General features: G+C 44.2%; 1 protein-coding gene across 5 annotated transcripts in view; it reads right to left on the bottom strand.

The window, feature by feature from the left end:
* EHBP1 (EH domain binding protein 1) overlaps nucleotides 1-17,500 on the bottom strand; it is a 202,393-nt gene that overhangs the window by 31,519 nt on the left and 153,374 nt on the right. The window contains exons 14-18 of one of the 5 annotated variants that reach the window (XM_085308996.1): nucleotides 13,301-13,448; nucleotides 6,142-6,258; nucleotides 3,327-3,454; nucleotides 536-674; nucleotides 279-385 (exon numbers count right to left, since the gene is read on the bottom strand). In XM_085308996.1, the coding sequence (XP_085165122.1) occupies nucleotides 279-385; nucleotides 536-674; nucleotides 3,327-3,454; nucleotides 6,142-6,258; nucleotides 13,301-13,448 (639 nt within the window). Of the gene's footprint in view, nucleotides 1-278; nucleotides 386-535; nucleotides 678-3,326; nucleotides 3,455-6,141; nucleotides 6,259-13,300; nucleotides 13,449-17,500 lie in introns of all 5 variants that reach the window. The other 4 variants (XM_085308995.1, XM_085308997.1, XM_085308998.1 and 1 more) reach the window with 4 other exon arrangements.

Raw genomic sequence — 17,500 nt, 5'->3', positions numbered from 1 at the left:
GTAGATCAATACTGGAATCTCTTTATGGGAAGTGCCCTGATGGAAATGTCTCAAGGAAGCTGGGGCTGTAGAACTCTGAAAAATTCATTTTTTTTATCTGACAATTATCACCACACTGCAGACTAATTCAACAGTGCACCCCTCTCACTCTGCTTTGAATGCACTGGAGATTGACATCTAAAAAAACCTAACATCTCATTTTAACAAATAAAGGCACTATTTCCACATACAGTTTGGAATTATCAGCAATCATGAAACCAGACAAAAAATTAATATACATTAAGCACTTCATCTTCTGATGGCTTCCTCTGAGTCTCAGTTATCGCAGCCTTCTCCTCATTTCCTCTCTTTGTATCTTCCTGTATTGATCTCTGCCTTTTCATCTCTTGAAAAAAGAGGAAAGACATGTAAAATTATTATAAAGCTTGATATTTATGTATTGAAATGTGGACTTACATTATCAGGTTTTAATATATTTATTGTTAAATATTATTAAATCATAAGATGGGAAAACATGTTTTATATTCGCTCCTACCTGGTCTGTTCTCCACATATTGACTGAAAGACTGGAGCTGAGTTTTCCTGACGGTGGAGTCCTTGCCGAACACAACAGGATTTCTAAAACGTTCTGCTGTTTTTTGTAGCCGCTCAGCACGATGGTCCTCTGCTCCATTCTGCTAGAAAAACAGGACGCACAACAGTGTCTTTTGTTGCCAAATGTGAAGRCACAAATTGGAAAGGTACGTTTCTACGAGGGAACAGAAGGCAGGGTGTGCAAAGGGAATTTCACAACTTGGATTGCGGCTTATATAGGATGAAAGTATCAGCTGCAGAAGAAAGGAGAAAAGTGATTAACTTTTTTTTTTTTTTTTTGGTAAGGACTGGCTTTTTGCTCTTTGGGCACCCTCACGCAGGACTCCGTACCRTATTACTCAGCAGCAAGACCTATTAATTGTCACCATATTTGTCGGTGACGCTGATTTTAAATGAAAACTGCTCTTTTGTAACTTTGATTTGTCAAGCGTTGTATGTGCTGGTGCCAAGCAGCAGTGTATATACCCCTGAACATGATCTGTATCATTTTAAAAGCATGTTGCCTTTAGCCGCCCTCCCTCCCTTCACTCTTCTGCCCGGTAAAGAATTCTATCGTTTTGTGTAGTCCCACAGACTTGTATGACAAGAAGAACTAGTTTCTAATTTTATGCCCATTGAGATAAACCACTAATGCTGGATGAAGGCTAAAAGGTAGGATTATAATACTACCCCACTGAACTGCATTTCATCAGCTATAACTTTCCAAAGCCAGATTTGTAAGTAAGCCCTTTAAAGCTAAGGAAACTACAATTATCTTTTCCAGGGCTTCCTATGTTAATACTGGTAACAAATTCAAATGGGTCTATCAACACGAAATATCCCAGAAGACTGAACCACTGCAGTGTGTGGAAACTGCAGATACCGAGGGGCTGTGTACCAAACAAATATTTCATTTTATACCTAATCTTTTATTATTTTTATTAAGTGTTTTGAAAGTAAATAGGGAAAGGCTAAGATGCATGACTAATAGCTAAGCCTGCTGAATGCTGAAACTGGTTATCAAAAGCTACCAAGACTTTGCCCTTCCTCTGCATTGAGACAATCAGTAATGAGGGAGTTCTCCAATGGCCTATTCTCTAGCCTCAAGGAGGCCGGGGATACACAATCCTCCAGGGAAGGTAACAGTTTATCCTTTTCCACAAACACAGAATGCCTCATTTATAAACGTGTAAACTGCATTTTATTAAAAAACAAATCCAACTCAATGCCGAGAGCTCCCCGCGAACAGATGGGCACCATATATTCTTTAGAACGCCGTCTGCAAACTCTCCGTTCAAAAGACGTGCGCGGAGGGAAACTGTTAAGTTGCACCTTTGGCGGGGGTAACTTAAAAAAAAAATAGCTAACACAGAAGAGCTTTTTCTAAAGAGAAATACCATTCTCAGCAGGTTAGCTCACAGCGAATTGCCCTAACGGAGGTGCCCTGAGCATCATTTGTTGAATTAAGCTTAAAAAAAGTATTGCTCGTATTATCAGGATGGCTTTTCAGCTGCAGTGATCGGGCGGTTATGACTCTGGCTAAATAACAGGCCGTTTCCTGTTATTTGTACAATAACCATTTGACAGTCTAAACTAGAGTCTTTACCAAAATAAACAAACATGGCTAATTTTTTAGGCCTGGCAACATGCTAAAATATCAGTGTGATTAGCCAGCAAATCCCATTTTAAGAAACCTTTTTATGACTAGGGACTTCTGCCACTTTACAAATGTATTCCTCTAAGCCCACTAATTCAGTTAGCCTTTTCAATCCATTGTATTATTCTTGGGCCAGCTTCATTTTGCATTAAATCCACTGCAGAAAGCTAAATTGAACGCAAAAATCAGACTTGATCCAGGCTTCCTTTTGTTCAAAGATAGAGACCGAAAGTCCTCCGCTGCTGCCACACACTTTCATCACCAATTTATAGGAACCGACAGTGTAAGGGAAAAGCAATGAAAGTCATTGTTTTGGGACTTCAAAGCATCTCTGTATCTGGGGAAGGAAATCCTTTCAGTCAGCAGTGCTTTCCCCGCAGACTGCAGGTGGGTGAAAAGTTATACCCAACTGCAAGTGCCCCAGAGCCATAGGGATATTAATGACATACACGAACTATTTAAAAAAAAAATAGTAATAAGAACACCAGGGGCCTAATTAAGAAAAYGAAACGGCAAACTGATTGGTGTGTGCCTTATGTGCAAGTGGTGAACGTAAAGCACAGGCAAAACAACCGCGTGCACCACGTACCCGTGGCTTTATTATTTTCTCAGAGCCACTCGTTGTCAAGCACCGAAGCATGTACGTCTTTAAGATGTAACGCGGCTTAATTTTAATGGCGAAAAACCAGGGGGCCAGGCTTGGAGGGGAAGCAAAGCCCCGAGAGTCCAATCCTGCTCTCACTAGAGTCAGCGAGAGCCTTGCTGCTGATTTCATCCCGAGCAGGATAGAGCCCAGCCTTCGTTTCCGATTTAAGCGACAAGCTGATCGGGAAAGAATTCAGAGATGATTCTTGTATCTGTTCCTGTTATGCCAGACAATTACCGGCATCGAGATCAAAAAAATAAATGGAAAATGTGTTGATTAATCAACAGAAAAAGCCTACTGCACAGCAAAGCGTGCAATTGCACTGCCATGAAGATTTTCTGCATTTCTTGCTGTGAAGGATTTGATAAGAAATCATTTTCCTCATCACAAAGTACAGAACAGAAATCGGAACACACAGGTACTGAGACAAAAGCATTAATCAAAACTTACCTTAATGTCTTGCTCTGAGCTATCAGTTACAGCTTTCTGAGCAGCACTGGAGAATGAATTTGCCACCTGTGGCTGAGCTTCTAGGAGCTTCTTCGGCTTCAAATCCACCAACTTACTGTTTTGTTCTGCTAAATATGCAAATACCACATACAACAGAGTGAGATGCATTTAAATGCAGAGTCGCTACAACAATGTATCAATTTAAAAGGTAGATTTCCTTCCCTTCCCTATCATTTCAAGTTGAAATGTAGAAACTGGAAGAAAAATTGGACTTTTTGCAGGTCAGTTTGATGTTGATTTATGTAATGTGTGTTATATGCATAGATGTTTCCTAAGTTTTCTCAGAAAACGTATGTTAAAAAAAAAGATAGCACTTGGCTAAACAAGTATACACTGTTAAGTGCTTCAAGACAGTAGATGAAAAACATAGAAAAACATAGACAGTGTTTATGTAAATTTACTCCCAATCTGTGCATATCTATATTTTGGTATACAAACACACTTAAAGAGCCATTTATTTTAAGATGACATATAACAATTTATCACACATTATAAGCACTGATAGCCCCTCAAATTTATGAGCTACTAATTCATCCTAAGGCTCCTTGGTACAGCTTCTTAGCCTTAAAATTACAGAATCAAAAGAGCTAGCTTCCTAGTCATATTTTACTAGGAGTTATAGAATACATTGGAGCCAAGGGGGSCATAAAACACTCCATAACTTCATCTAAGGGACAGATGCGAAGTCTGCTGAAGTTCACASACTTCGTCAGCTTCAGGGATCCGGATCAGCGCTCAGATGTTTAACAGCAGAGAAGTTTACCTCCGCACAGTGCCCGTCCCGCGCGTGAATGCTGACCGTGTGACTATGTCACGCACTACACGTACGACTACCTAGGCACACGCACATACTACCGAGGAAGCTGTTRGCACCCAAGCACGCGGCAGGTCTGCGAGCCAGCGTGGGGAAAGCGGGGAACGAGGCAGAGCGCCGCGGGAGCAGAGGCCCCCAGACACGTTGTGCGTGCAAAACCGCGCGAGAAGCTGCCCCAGGAGGGGAGCGAGCGCCGCATCACCCGCGTGCGCGACGCGTGCCTTGCGCCGAACCAGGAGAGGAGCAGTTGCTGTGCTTCCCTGCGGCGCAGCCCGCGTTCTCCGCTGCGAGCAGGCGACTGCTGGCAAGCGTGGGAAGCGCAGCCATGCCTGCTCCGCCRCACGGCTCCTTCCAAGGTTTGCAGTGCTCTGATTAATGCTGGCCAAAATATTTTTGGCACACTAGCCATCAAACGATGCCTGCCTCCAGCAGCAGCGGGCCGGGCCGGGTTACGACGAAGGATAGTTTCCCTTTCCTCCGGCACACCCAGCCACGGTGTCCTTAATTGAGGCTCACATGTAAGTACATGCACGTTCTCACGGGTTTATACATAAACATCATGCAACAACTGTGATATAAGAGGTTCACATTTTATCAGATACATTCACAGCAGCATATGGCAGGATCAACAAATACATATAGGTGCAATATTTAACACCAGCAATTTGCAGTTAAAAAAAATTTTTTTCTTGAGATAGATGGAAGGAACTAAGCTTCAGTAGGGGATAAATTAATTAACGCAGTCAGTAGTGATCCCAAATGTGAAAAGGCCCTTACACCTTTGCGTTTAATGTCCCCGAGAGACTCAACCTTCATTAGAACTTGCTATGAATTGGCAGAAATCCACTGAAAACTGTGAACACTGACTGATGTGTATCATAGTATTAGAGTGCTCTCGGTATTTTTGTCCATCCTCTTCCTCATTCATTTGAGCAATGCTATTCATCCTCCTGGCTAATGTGCAAACTGAACTTCGCAAGGATGTCCCTGTTTTTTTCCCCAAATGTCTTCCCCATGGCAGGGATGAAACGTTGGTAGCAGTTTTGTATCTCTGAGAAGGTATCTCTCAGGAAAAAAAGGCCCACAGAAATAAATGCTAGTAAGTCACTGGGGCTATGTGACAGGAATATTCATTTCCTTATTTTCTATTTCTCCTAAAATGAAACAGTATCTATTGGAAAATCATTTGACAGGATTCTGCTCTAAATCAACTTAAGTCAAACACTGGAAACAATAAATATRTTTTCCTATGTGTTTGGAAATCCCCAAACAAAAAAARATAAARGACATGACTCAAAATTTTCCCACTGAAGACAAGACTAGCTCACTAATGCAACTGAAGGCAAAGAAAGTGCTATAAATGTCATTGGCAGGTTAATTTACAAGGAGTGAATGCTAAATCAAGAGTGTTGGTTTAATATATGGGTTATGCACTTGAGTCTCTTYGGCGTGGGCAGAACCAAGTCAGGAAAAGCGCGCTTTTACTCTTTCTCTCCCGAGGCTGTCCCGGGCGCAGCACACCTCTCCGAGCGGCCGTGGCTCCGGCCAGCTTGTAATGACCCGGAAACCCTGGCAGCAAGCTCACCCTGCCCGCGAGAGACACAGCTGCAGCCACAGGCGCAAGCGCCGGCTCCTGCAGCCAGCCGGGCCACCTCGCCCCGGCCGGGCCGCCTCGGGGGCTCGGCTTGACGCTGCGAGCCTGGGGCCCCCTTCCCCGTGAAACAGGGGAACCTGCCGTCACTGTGTTGCCTATCTTCAGTTTTAACCAAAAGCAAACATGCAGGCAAATGGTTCAAAAACRATGAAGGCGAGGGGTAAAAAGATCTGGAAATGCACAAATTAATAGCTTAAAATTATGAAAGAGACAAACAGCACATCAGCACTGACGATGATGGAGTGTTAGTCATACAAAATACACAAAATAGCCATCATTTAAATTACCCGTTGAATCAAGGTCATTTTCTAGGTTAGTAAGCTCATCTCCACTTCCAGTAAGAGAGCATTCAGGAACCTCCTCGTTAGTATCTATCTCAATATTATCCTCATCCTCATCCTCATCTGTAGGAACATACAGCATGAAGGTTAGTATTTTCTCATGTACATGCATGTACATCATTAAAAACATGAATGCTTTAGAGAAAGAACTGAGCACAGTTACAACAAAAAATGCAAATCGTTAAATAAGTCTGGAAGGAGCTTTCACTCTGTCTGCTCGCGGRCGGATCTTTAAACTGACGCAACTCGATATCCACGCAGGGGGCTCTGCAGGAGACCTCGGCACAAGAAAGGTAGAGCCTGGCCTCAGCGGTGGCTTTTCTCTGAGCTGAACGTCTGGCTAACTCTGAAAAGCACACGTCCTTTTCCTTACCACTCGAAGCGGAATGATTTCCCCTGGGCTGCTGGCAAGGCACAGTGGGAGACGGGTGCCACAGTTGGCGGATGGCAGGTCGGAGTGGTTTTGGCCAGCGGAAGGAGCTGGGAGCTAGGGAGATCCCCAGGCAGGACAAAACGCTTCCTTCGCAGCAGACATCGGCTCACGGAGCAGCCGTCACTGCGCTTGGCGGGGGCACCAGGCTCTCCCACCACTCCTGTTTCTCTTGAAAGGGAAAACCCGTCCGGCGCGCGCCGCGCTCGACGGCGCGGGGCTCGGCTGCAGCGGGAGCACGCTCACGGGCTGCCGCCTTACTGCCCCACTCTGAATCAGCGCTGTTTGTGAGCTACGTACATTTTAAATAGAATAATAATTGTAATTATCCTTTACATTTTTACAGGATCTTTCTGCTGAGTTTCTCAGAGTGGCTTATGAATGTCACTTGTCAATTGGCCCCATAATGTTTTATGAAACAGGCGATTACTATTATTATAATTAGCATGACGATGCGGGTAAATTAAGGCAAGGAAAGAGTAAGTGATCTGAGGAAGATCAAATGGTAAGTGCTGAATCGCAAAGGAGAAAAATTCCTGACTCACATTTTGAATACAAAGAAATAATGAAATTAAATGACATCCACAAAAGCTAGATTAATGCTTTCAAAACCTGTAGTTGCATTGTATTTATCCCTTTTCAGTCTCACATCAAGTGGTACCTACTCTTGTTCAGACTTATAGGCACATTTTTTCCTATATATGTGTGCATAGGTGTAAAAATGACTACAGAGATAGCCAGAGTGTGCCAGGAGAAAGAATAAAAAAACACACACACACACACACACACACACACACTAACTGAAAGGAACTTTAAAGGACTGCATGTCAGGAATAAATACTATTTATAATTGCAGGACTTCTGTACATTCCAACCCCATTCAAACTAAAAGGCTCCTAAATACAGTAACTAGAAGCTATAACCCCGAACACCAGAAGCCCAAGGAGATGTGGACCTAGACTGGCATTTAGCGCTCGCTGCCCGTCTTCACCCCCCGAGCAGCAGCCTGCACTTTGATCCATGCTGCTGATGCGCACATTACCCAGTTGCTTATTTTTTTTCCCCTCTTTACCTCCACAATTGCTGTAATTCTCGCTTTAGGAATCTGTTTGGTGGTGTTTTGTTTTTTATTTTGTTTCCTGGTTGTTTGTCCTTTCTCCCTCAAGCCCTCGGTACCTAAGAGCCCTTCGCAGAGCTCTGCTGGGAGGGAGGCAGGGGAACGAAGCAGAAGGGGGCATCAGGAAGCAAGAGAGGCACAGGGTAAAAAGCAGGCTCTGGAGAAAGGTGGSAGAAAAAGAAAGAGGGACCTGACAGTGGGAGAAGGAAATCTAAGCCACCTCAAGCCTAGAGGCAGTAAATGACTTTCTGAAGCACCCAAGCTGTTCAAAGGCAGCTAGCAAGGTCAGCTAGCAACCAGCAGTCACCCAGCAAGTGCTCATAGTGTCAAACCATCTAAACGAGATGATGGGGTTTAAGACTGCTGGATACTAAGGGAATGCTTAGATTAGATTATTTGATTTTCTTTAATTTAATTTAATACAGTGAGATGAAATCAGAGGCACTGGCTCTGACACCACCGTTTTAGACAACAAAAGAGATGGGAATGTTGAAGACACTTGTCCCTTATGTCAGATAATGACCTGACCTCATATTTCATTTAAAGTTGGCAGGCCTTAGAGCTGAATATGATTACCATGACATTTACACTCTATAAGGAACTGTCAATTACAAGCATTCTTTTAAAGAAATTTTGAAAGTTTTCAAATATTTTTCAAAATGGACAGGTCCTTTGTTTTAAACTACTGTAATTTTCTTCAAGCCAATGTCCTCCCACTGCAATAAAAACAGAAGTATATTTTGGAAGCATGTTCCAACATGACTTKGCAGTTATAAATGACAAAAGGAATAACATGATGAAAAGAAAATAGATATCTTTTACGAAAAGAACAAATTATTAGTGAGAAAAACCTAAAGCACTTGGTCTAGAACCAGGGCCTATATTTAGAAGAGTACTAAAAAAAATGCTTCCTCGAAAAGATATGCAAATGTGGATCCCAGAAAGAGAACGAATTTTGATCGTATTGTGAACAAAAGAACAAAATTAAAGACACGTAATTAAGTCAACAACTAAACCGCATTGGACTGAAGAGAGACTGACACAAGGCAAAATAAGAATTTTTTGGAACTACATCAGTCTGCCAGAGCACTGGTGAAAAAACAAACCAGAGTGATTTTACAGCTAATATATCCTACTATTTTTTAGACTCAGCTCAGTCCTTAAAATTTGCAATTAAACTGATATTCTCTTAAACTGGTTTTGGCATGTCTGCGTACAAAGGAATTGCACTGGACTATCTCAATTTCTAGACAAAGCTAGAAAGTAATAGTTTTCCTAAGCGGGTAAGGCACCTCCTTATGTGGGCTGGATCACATTACCGGGAGAAGCGTACGTGAGCTGCCACCGCTGTTGCATAAGCAGTGCCGGTTCTGTAAGGAAGAAGATGTCTCCAGCCTCCAGTACTGTCTCCAGGTCATCCTTCAAGCTTGTGCATTATCTATATGTTAAGTTTATTTACTTTCAGGTACCGAGTTCACTTTAAGGCTGCAGGATGTGACTTAAGAGAATCTGAACAGCAGTAAAGAAAGCAGAAGTGGGCAATGGAAGAAACGTAGAGTCAAAATGCTGGTTCATGTGTACAAGAAAGCAGGTGTCAGGACAAGAAAGTGCAGTGGTAACTACCAACAGGTGGAATATTGCCTGTTAAAAATATGAATTTGAGGACTTTACCCCAACTTAGCTGGAGACTAAGTATGATGAGTAAGCATGTGCATCCCCGACAAACCATCGCAGAGAAGTAAAATCTTTAATGTAAACTGAAAGCTTTACTAAGTATAGAAGGGTAACGTAATGCCAGCTAGCCCYCTGGGTAGGTTTCTGAACTCCAGCACTTCCTTCTGTCTTTCCAGCTTTTATCACCGATTCCAACATTTTTTTYCCTTTTTTTGGTCCTATGGCACACTTGGATGCTTCTTTTTCTGCATTTTTCCCTCCCTGCTCCTCTAATTTCTCTCTTCTGTTCCATTCTTGTGTTCCTTCTCTTTTCCTCTCCCAATTTTGCCTATCTGGGGGCTTTCCTCACCACAGCCTCTTAACACCAGGCTTGTGTTACCCCCTGTCCTCCCCATTGAGGCTTGCCTCTCTCTGCTGCCTACTCGCCACCTCCAGATACTAGCCACTTCCTCCCAAACGTGTCACCTCAAATAAAGGATGGAGATGCGCCAAAGGGAAGAAAGCACACTACCCAGATCCCAGAAGAGTAGACAGGTGTCCTGCAGCACAGGGACAATACCTAGATAAGATGCCAATTCCTTTGCCCCATTGCTGCTGGGAAAAGGGAGGTTATTTGGATCCTGTCTTGATACTATCCCTGGACCCATCTCAAGGCATYCGCTTATCAGCCCGAAGCTAGTAGGACACCTAATAAATTCAAAGCTGCCATCCTGAACCCTCTGGCTGTTGGCAGAAAGAAATATTTTCTGTCTCACAAGCCAAATAACCTCCTGAAAAAGACTGGATTTCGTAGAAAAGGATGCTGCTTATCCAGGAAAGTTTCTCCTTGCCATAGGCATTWGAGTTTCTCAGACCATGATTAAATAAAGCCTTTTAACAGAGGATGTAGCACCAGTGCCAAAACACAAAACTCTCAATGAGTTTATAGAAATACTGAAAGACAGCAGATCTTCACCAGCAATACTGAGCAAAATCCCAAAGCTGAAATTTCWTTTTTTTTTCTGGAAGAACTGAATTGAGGAAGAGAAAAATGATTTGGTACATTCYGTTTTGGTAAATTAAAATGTATCAATCAATGCAGACGAAGAGATTAATGAAACATAATGGCCAAGAGAGCATGGAAGACACAAGATATTACTATAAGCTTGTCTTTGGGAACTATATAGGGAATATAGTACTACAGAGAGCAGCAGWACAACTACATGTGAATGCAGCTGGGGTAATATTCAGAATGTAGTCATAAAGAGGAGACATTGTTTATTAAATCCTAACTTGTGTTGGAAATCAAAAACTGAAAAAGCAAACCAGAAGCAATTATAATTTATTTGGATTATAAAGTGTTGGTGTCGTTTCAGAGAACTATTCTATTTTAGAAGAATGAATTTCTTGAGTAGAGATGTGGTGTGGCATCTGAAATTACGAACAGTGTGTTGGAAATACGTGATAGATGGACCATAAARAAAGCTTTCTGAGAAGGAATGAGTACAAGAGAGTGCTATAATATGCATATTGACAGGAAAAGAGYGCAGAGGAGTAAGAACAGACAGGGAATGAAAATTGGAAGTCCAAAGGGAAGTTCAGATAACTTGGACAAACATCTGCACGAACAAAGAAAAACTCATGCAGAAAATACAAACCAGGGAGATAATGCCGAAGTCAAAAATCAGTGATGTTGCTGTATGAGACAAAACCCAACAGATTTAATGGTGAAAATGTCAAACAAGTCATTGTTGATATTCATACTTGTCTCCTCCTTTGAGAACACTGAAACTCTGAGCACACATGCACTCAACTTGTATATACTTCTATAYGGAAGATATATCTACGCATCGGCTGCAGAGAGCAGCCGGAAGCAGATCTTGGGTCTGTCTGCAGGCAGGCACTCAGATGTACTGGAAGAGGGACAGAATCTGCCTAAAGTCCCACACGCGCTATGGAACAACGGAACGAGGTAGCAGGCTGCATTTGGAAGAGCTGCATCAAGTTTTACTGCAACGAYGAGATGGTGGGAGGCTACTGAAGAAATGGCATGATGCGGTTATTTACAGAAATTAGAGAAACCAGGGAGGGAAATCCAGTCCCCTTGAAAGCAATAATCCCCAAAGTTTGTCCAAGTTTCTTGTTATCTAGGCTAAAGAACCTGAACCCTGGTCAACATAGGGAATGAAATACTCTCCTTAATGGGAGACGAACAGTTCAAGACTGTTTGCACAAGCGTTAAGCGCACAGTTCCTCTGAGATAGCCGATAAATCTAACGAAGGACAGAAAGAGCCAGCAGCTAAATTCAGTGAATTTCTGATCTGGCAAGGCCATATCTTAGAAAATGTCATAGTGTGGCATCATTTAGCAACACTGCAAGCAACTTACTGCAGCCCGGCAGGGTAACTGCTACCTGACTGAACACTCGGGATGCGCCCAAAAGCGTGCCTCACTTTGAGGGGAGACCTGGCAGGAACAGAAAAACCTATGAACAAGCAGGATAAAACCATGAGGAAGAAGTGATCAAATACAGTCGGATAGGGAATTAGAAACAGTGGAGAGGGACGAAGAACATCACTGTATACCAAATATACAGGGAATGTGACATTTTACTCCCACGGCCTGCTCAACCCAACAGGTAACTTTAAGCACTGGCTTTGGCCCATTGGCTTTAAAAGGCTTGGCTAAACCCTCAGATGTGATGTACTCTCACAAGTTTAATACAAATGTTTGGAATTGGGAAAGCCCTGCAATGGAAACCACTGCCAATACCCCTTCCCTTTTTCTTCTCTTTTTAAGAAGTTTGCAGTTGTCCCTTCTGGCTTGAGCACACTCTGAAACAATTTATTTGTCAATTTAGAGAACTTTTATAAAGTCTTACTCTGTACCAACGATTTCATTTAGCTATTTATCACGAAACAAGAACTATGTTGGCAAGCTTGATTTACTGGATAAAGAGAGGAAAATTGAAGACCAGACTTAAAGAGAGACATGCAACAAACYGCTTTTCTCTTCAGTTTTACAGGAAAGGTAGGATTTTAGAATGCAATAAGAACACATTTAAACATATAACATATGTATAAAATATATATAGTAGAGAASAAAAAAAAATCTCATTGCTGAACCTACATGTGCTGCAAATACAAAGCTGGATTTCTCTAACTCTCTGGTTTACAATTAAATGTTAGTATGAGAAACACAATTTCCCCACAGAATATGTAGGAGACAGTAAAAGAGCAAGAAGCCTSTACTGAAACGCGTGTTCAGTACCCATTTGAGTTTGAGTGACACTACATTACTCCTGCTTGTAGCACTGGCAGCTATATGAATTTTAATGACATTTCAAAGTCAGTTTAATAATATTATACCAATATTACAACTCAAAACCTGCGAAGGCAAGTGGTATGTCAAAAGACTGCCATTTAAAAATCAAAAGGTTATTGCTCCCACCTCCCATGTGCCTTCTTTAAAATCTTTTTAAAAGTCTTTTGAACACATTTAATAAAAATAAAGTTCTTAAGTATTTCTAATGTTTTTTCCCCCAAATACTATGGCCCTACTTCTACATAAAATATACATTGGAGGGACTGTAACCAATGATAATGAAATTCTGAAAATTATGGGCAATGGCATATCTGCAAATAACATGCCCATACGAGTGACTGGCTCACATAAATGTCACCTCCTTGCAATCACATATACCCTTTTCTTTTAATTGTTGGAAATTAAGTGATACAACCCTGATTTGGAAAACTTATCTATGGCCAGTCTTTTGATATGTGCATCTGATGCACAACAATTACCTACACCGCTGGTTTGAAGTGTGAATAAAAGTGATGCCCAGAAAGGTCTTCTCTGGTTTCCAGGTTGCCATAGGAATAAGATACGAGTTTCCTTAACTCACCTCCAGATGCCTTTGACCTTTCTTTCAACTTTTCTGCAGCCATTTCAGTGTAGCTAGGAAGTTCTGACATCTTCACTCCAGATCGAGCTTCTGCTATTAGCTGACGAGCTCGCTCTCTCAGCTGCCGACGCCGCTCTTCATCTTGCTGCTAAGATATATTGAACAGTTGCCAACTCAGTAATTGACAGAAATGCAATTTCATTCTCAATCTGATCATCATGATAGTAACTGGTTTACAGCATGGTGCTTGGCCCACATTATAAATAGGATGCTCCGTATCAGTTGGGTGTCACACCACAATTTTTAAAGACATCCATGGATCAGACTTTTTTTAAAGTGTTCTCCAAATTGTTATTGGATTAGAAAATTATTTGCAATTTAAAGCATCTATAAACTACATTCTGTAAAAATAGGCTGATTAAAACGATTCTCAGAAACTTTTGGTTCAAAGTAGTAACTACAAAAAGTTTTACTGTGGCTATAAAAATGGTTTTAGTAAATTGAATTATTAGTTTGAGTAGCGTTCTATCATAGCTGAAATGAGAAGCCAGATGCTGCTCTTCGTTACTCCATTAACCAAGCTGACTTCAAAGCATAAGAAGGCATCCAAGGTGAGGTATAGAAGGGAATCCAGCCCATGGACTTCAACAGATAAAGCTTCTTAAACAAAGGAGAAACTAATGAACAATAGACTCCAGAGTGAAAAAGACTTTTCCTCACTTTAAAATGCACTATTACTGCGGGTTTTGTCATTAAGTAAAAAGATCATATGATTTACTCTAGCAATCATCGCGATAGTGCTGGTCTACTAAAACCTGTAACTATGTTAGGATACTAATATTTCAGTTATATAAATTAACAAAAATTTATTGCATGAAAGTTTGGACAAGGCTAACATGCCTCAACTAAAAATATGGATAAAAAAGATGCATCCAAATATATCTATGAAAGTACATTAAACCATAACGGAAACACAATTTCAGTTTTCGTCTTAAAAATTTGAATTTTTCAAAGTTAGGGAAAACTTTACATGACTGGCTCCCCCCTCCCCCAGTATTACAAATACTYGTAAGTGCGACAAAGGCAGCATCTGGCTTTAAGTCGAATTCGTCTGTAACTCTGTATTATTGATATAATGTACAGGATAAAAACAAAATATTTGCCACTGGCCTTAACGAAGTGGAATACAGCAAAATGCCTAATTTTGGAGAGCAATCTTGGCACCTTTCCTACCCAACAAGGAAACAAACATTACCCACCTGCAGATGCTGGGAAGAGCTGCGCCTAAGTGCTATTTTGCTTAAGCAATCCTTAATAAAACAAGCCCAAAATACTAATTAGGTACACTTCAGCCATTTCCATGTAAATTGTTTGTTTGTAGCTATTTACTCATCATTGTTCTCGGCACAATAGCAAAAATGCAAATGAATGCATCCGAATGCAGCCCTAATGGGACTCTCCGCGGAGAACCATTAGCCCAGAGGTGTGCTGTAATTCAATCCTCCAGCAGCCAGATTTAGCCTCATTAACAGCTTGCATGGGCAGGTTACAACTCATAAAACCCTACAGTAAACACGGCATATGGACACAGCACAGTATCGCGCCTCTGAGTGACAGAGCCGCCGTTCCCTATCAGATGGCCGGGATTTGCGCTTCTGCTCAGGCCTGGCGCTGGGAAGGCGCCTTGGCCGGCTCCCGGCACCCTCGCCGTGGGCACCTCCTCGCCCCTCCGCCGCTCCAGCACCCTCGCCGTGGGCACCTCCTCGCCCCTCCGCCGCTCCGGCACCCTCGCCGTGGGCACCTCCTCGCCCCTCCGCCGCGCCGCGGAGCAGCGGCTTTCTCCAAAACCTGTTGACGAACACATCCGAGAGGCAGCCCGAAAGCTGCTCCAGCCACTAGGCACTCCCCGAGCTCCGTTTAATTTAATTCACAGCCAGCCAACTGACACAGCAACCAATTTTCTTTCAACCCACGGTATTTGGTAACGCTAATTGCATTTAAGTTTACACGAAATAAGATCGCTCGGATCTTTACTGCTTGCAATTCCTAGTGTAGGCGAACTTGTGGCTTTGATTTAAATGACTTTTWAAAAGGAGTGGGCAAAATTTATAGTGAGGCTCCTGTGTGGTTTAATGCTGAGCAGTTTCACCCACTGGACCGCAGAGAGCTTAAAAAAAAGCCCGGTTACAATTTTGTGACAAATATACCCTAAACCGAGGGGCCTGATCCTCTCCCCATCCTCCTGCCAGCGAACTTGCCTCCTGCATTATTAGCACAGTCATTAGCATCCCGGGATCTCCAGGCAAACACCCATTACCGGGCCTCGTGTTTGCGCTGATTAAGCCAATCATCACCGGGGAGGATAAGAGAAAAGCAGCGTATTTATTGCTGAAATTCAATTCATGTGTTCGGGCTGCCGAGCGCCGGGCCTGGCGGAGGGCGCACGGGTGCGAGGGGCCACCGAGGTTAGATCAGGAGAGGTCCGTAAGCCGCAGCGATTAAGTTCTGAGTTAGCGGTGCAATTACCTAAAAAGCAACCCAACCCGCTGGATTCTGGAAAGTAAAGCGCTGCGGAGAAGTTACACAGGCACGAACCCCGATACCCTCCTGTTTGGAGGAGGAAAGGAAAGCGGTGGGGGGGGGGGAGAAGGACCGGTTCAAACACACCAAGAGAAGATCTGCGGCGAGGGCAGAAAGGACCGYGCAAGCCCCCGTACAGCGATCTTCGCAGAACAGTTCAGTCTCGAAGAGAAAACCGGGCGGATCTTCCCCCCCTCTGACACGCATCCGACGTGCCCCCGAGACGCTCCAGTTTTTACTCTGCTCTTTTCCCTCCCCYGATGACTTGGGAACGGTCTAAAAATCTGCCACATGGCTGCACAGCAAGTAAAACTTCCCCATTTAAGGACAAACTCTTCAAGAATAAGTAATGTAATTCCTTGTTTCCCTCCTATAAAAATGTATTGGTATGCAGTTTTTATATTTCACAGTTCACCGCCATCTCGGCAAGCTTTCTTCCACTGCTTCAATGGTGCTACTTTTAATTTTATCCTCCTTAGTCCTAGTAATTAAAGTGATCAGCAGTGGCATCCCAATGGCTTTGACACAGCTGCAACCCCCCGAGCAGACTTCTGCTTTTAAGGGGAGCGGGGAGAAAAGGGGGCTGGAGTTGCRTCGCACGGGGAGGGGGGGAGAAAACCGAGCTGCCCCGCGCCGCAGCTTCAGCCCGGCGCCCTCTCCGCAGGCCTTCGCCTGTGAAAACCGCTGCCGCCAGGGGGTCCTTTCCGTACTCGCCGCCCACGGCGGAGACCGTGCCCCGGACCTGCGAGGGTGAAGGGGGAGGCGAAAGCCCGGCCGGGCGCTCGGCCGCCCGCTCCCCAAATTTGGCAACTTGGGGGAGGCAGCGCATCCCTCGGCGCCGGGCAGAAACACGCCGGCGGGGGCATGGGGGGGGGAGGAAAAAGAGGAAATAAAATTACAAGGTCTTTTAAAGGTTTGGGCAGGCCGGCTTTTACCGCGACCTCGGACGCGCTCGTAAAGGGCCACACCTGCTCGCCTCTCCGGGGCCGGCCGGCCTCGGCCCGCGCCAGCGAAGAGCGGCCCGCGAGCCGGCGGATCGGCCTTCCTTGTTGCAAAGCAGAGTGGAAAGTCAAGATCTTTCTCGGGTTTGTCCCATCTGGTCAGATTAAATCTTTGCTCGCCCCAGGGACGCCGGTCATGCTTGGGCTGCGCTGCCGTTTCAGAGCAGCTCGACCCAGGCAGGTAGCGAGGCGCAAAACGAGGCGCGGGCCGGGGGCGGCCGCCGCGCAGCGCGGGGCCGCGCTCGCCCTTCGGAGCCACGCACGGCTCGGGGGGAAGCGAGCGGCAGAGCAAAGGGAGCCGTAAACACCCCGGCCGCTTTCCGCCGCCAACCCCCACAAAGCACGCACGTGGCGCGAAAACGGTCTCGACGGAAGCGGACCCAAGGCCGCCCGGGCGGCCGGCGAGACGAGCCGCAGCGAAGCGCGCGCAGCCCGGCGCCTGAAACCGCAGCGCTCGCAGCGCACGTCGTCGCAAAGCTGCCGCCGTCGGGCAGGATCAAATCAACCCACATCAACCCAAAAGACCCCAAACTCCGAGCTGAACGCGACTGCGAAGTGGAAAATGACTCCTTGAACCGAGGCTGTATTTTTAACGACGTGCTAGCCAGCAAAAAAAAAA

This window comes from Rhea americana, unplaced genomic scaffold (assembly GCF_003343005.1).
Source record: "Rhea americana isolate MKP2758 unplaced genomic scaffold, rheAme1 scaffold_289, whole genome shotgun sequence".
In the NCBI taxonomy this organism is placed as follows: domain Eukaryota; kingdom Metazoa; phylum Chordata; class Aves; order Rheiformes; family Rheidae; genus Rhea; species Rhea americana.
This window is presented reverse-complemented; position numbering and strand designations above follow the sequence as displayed.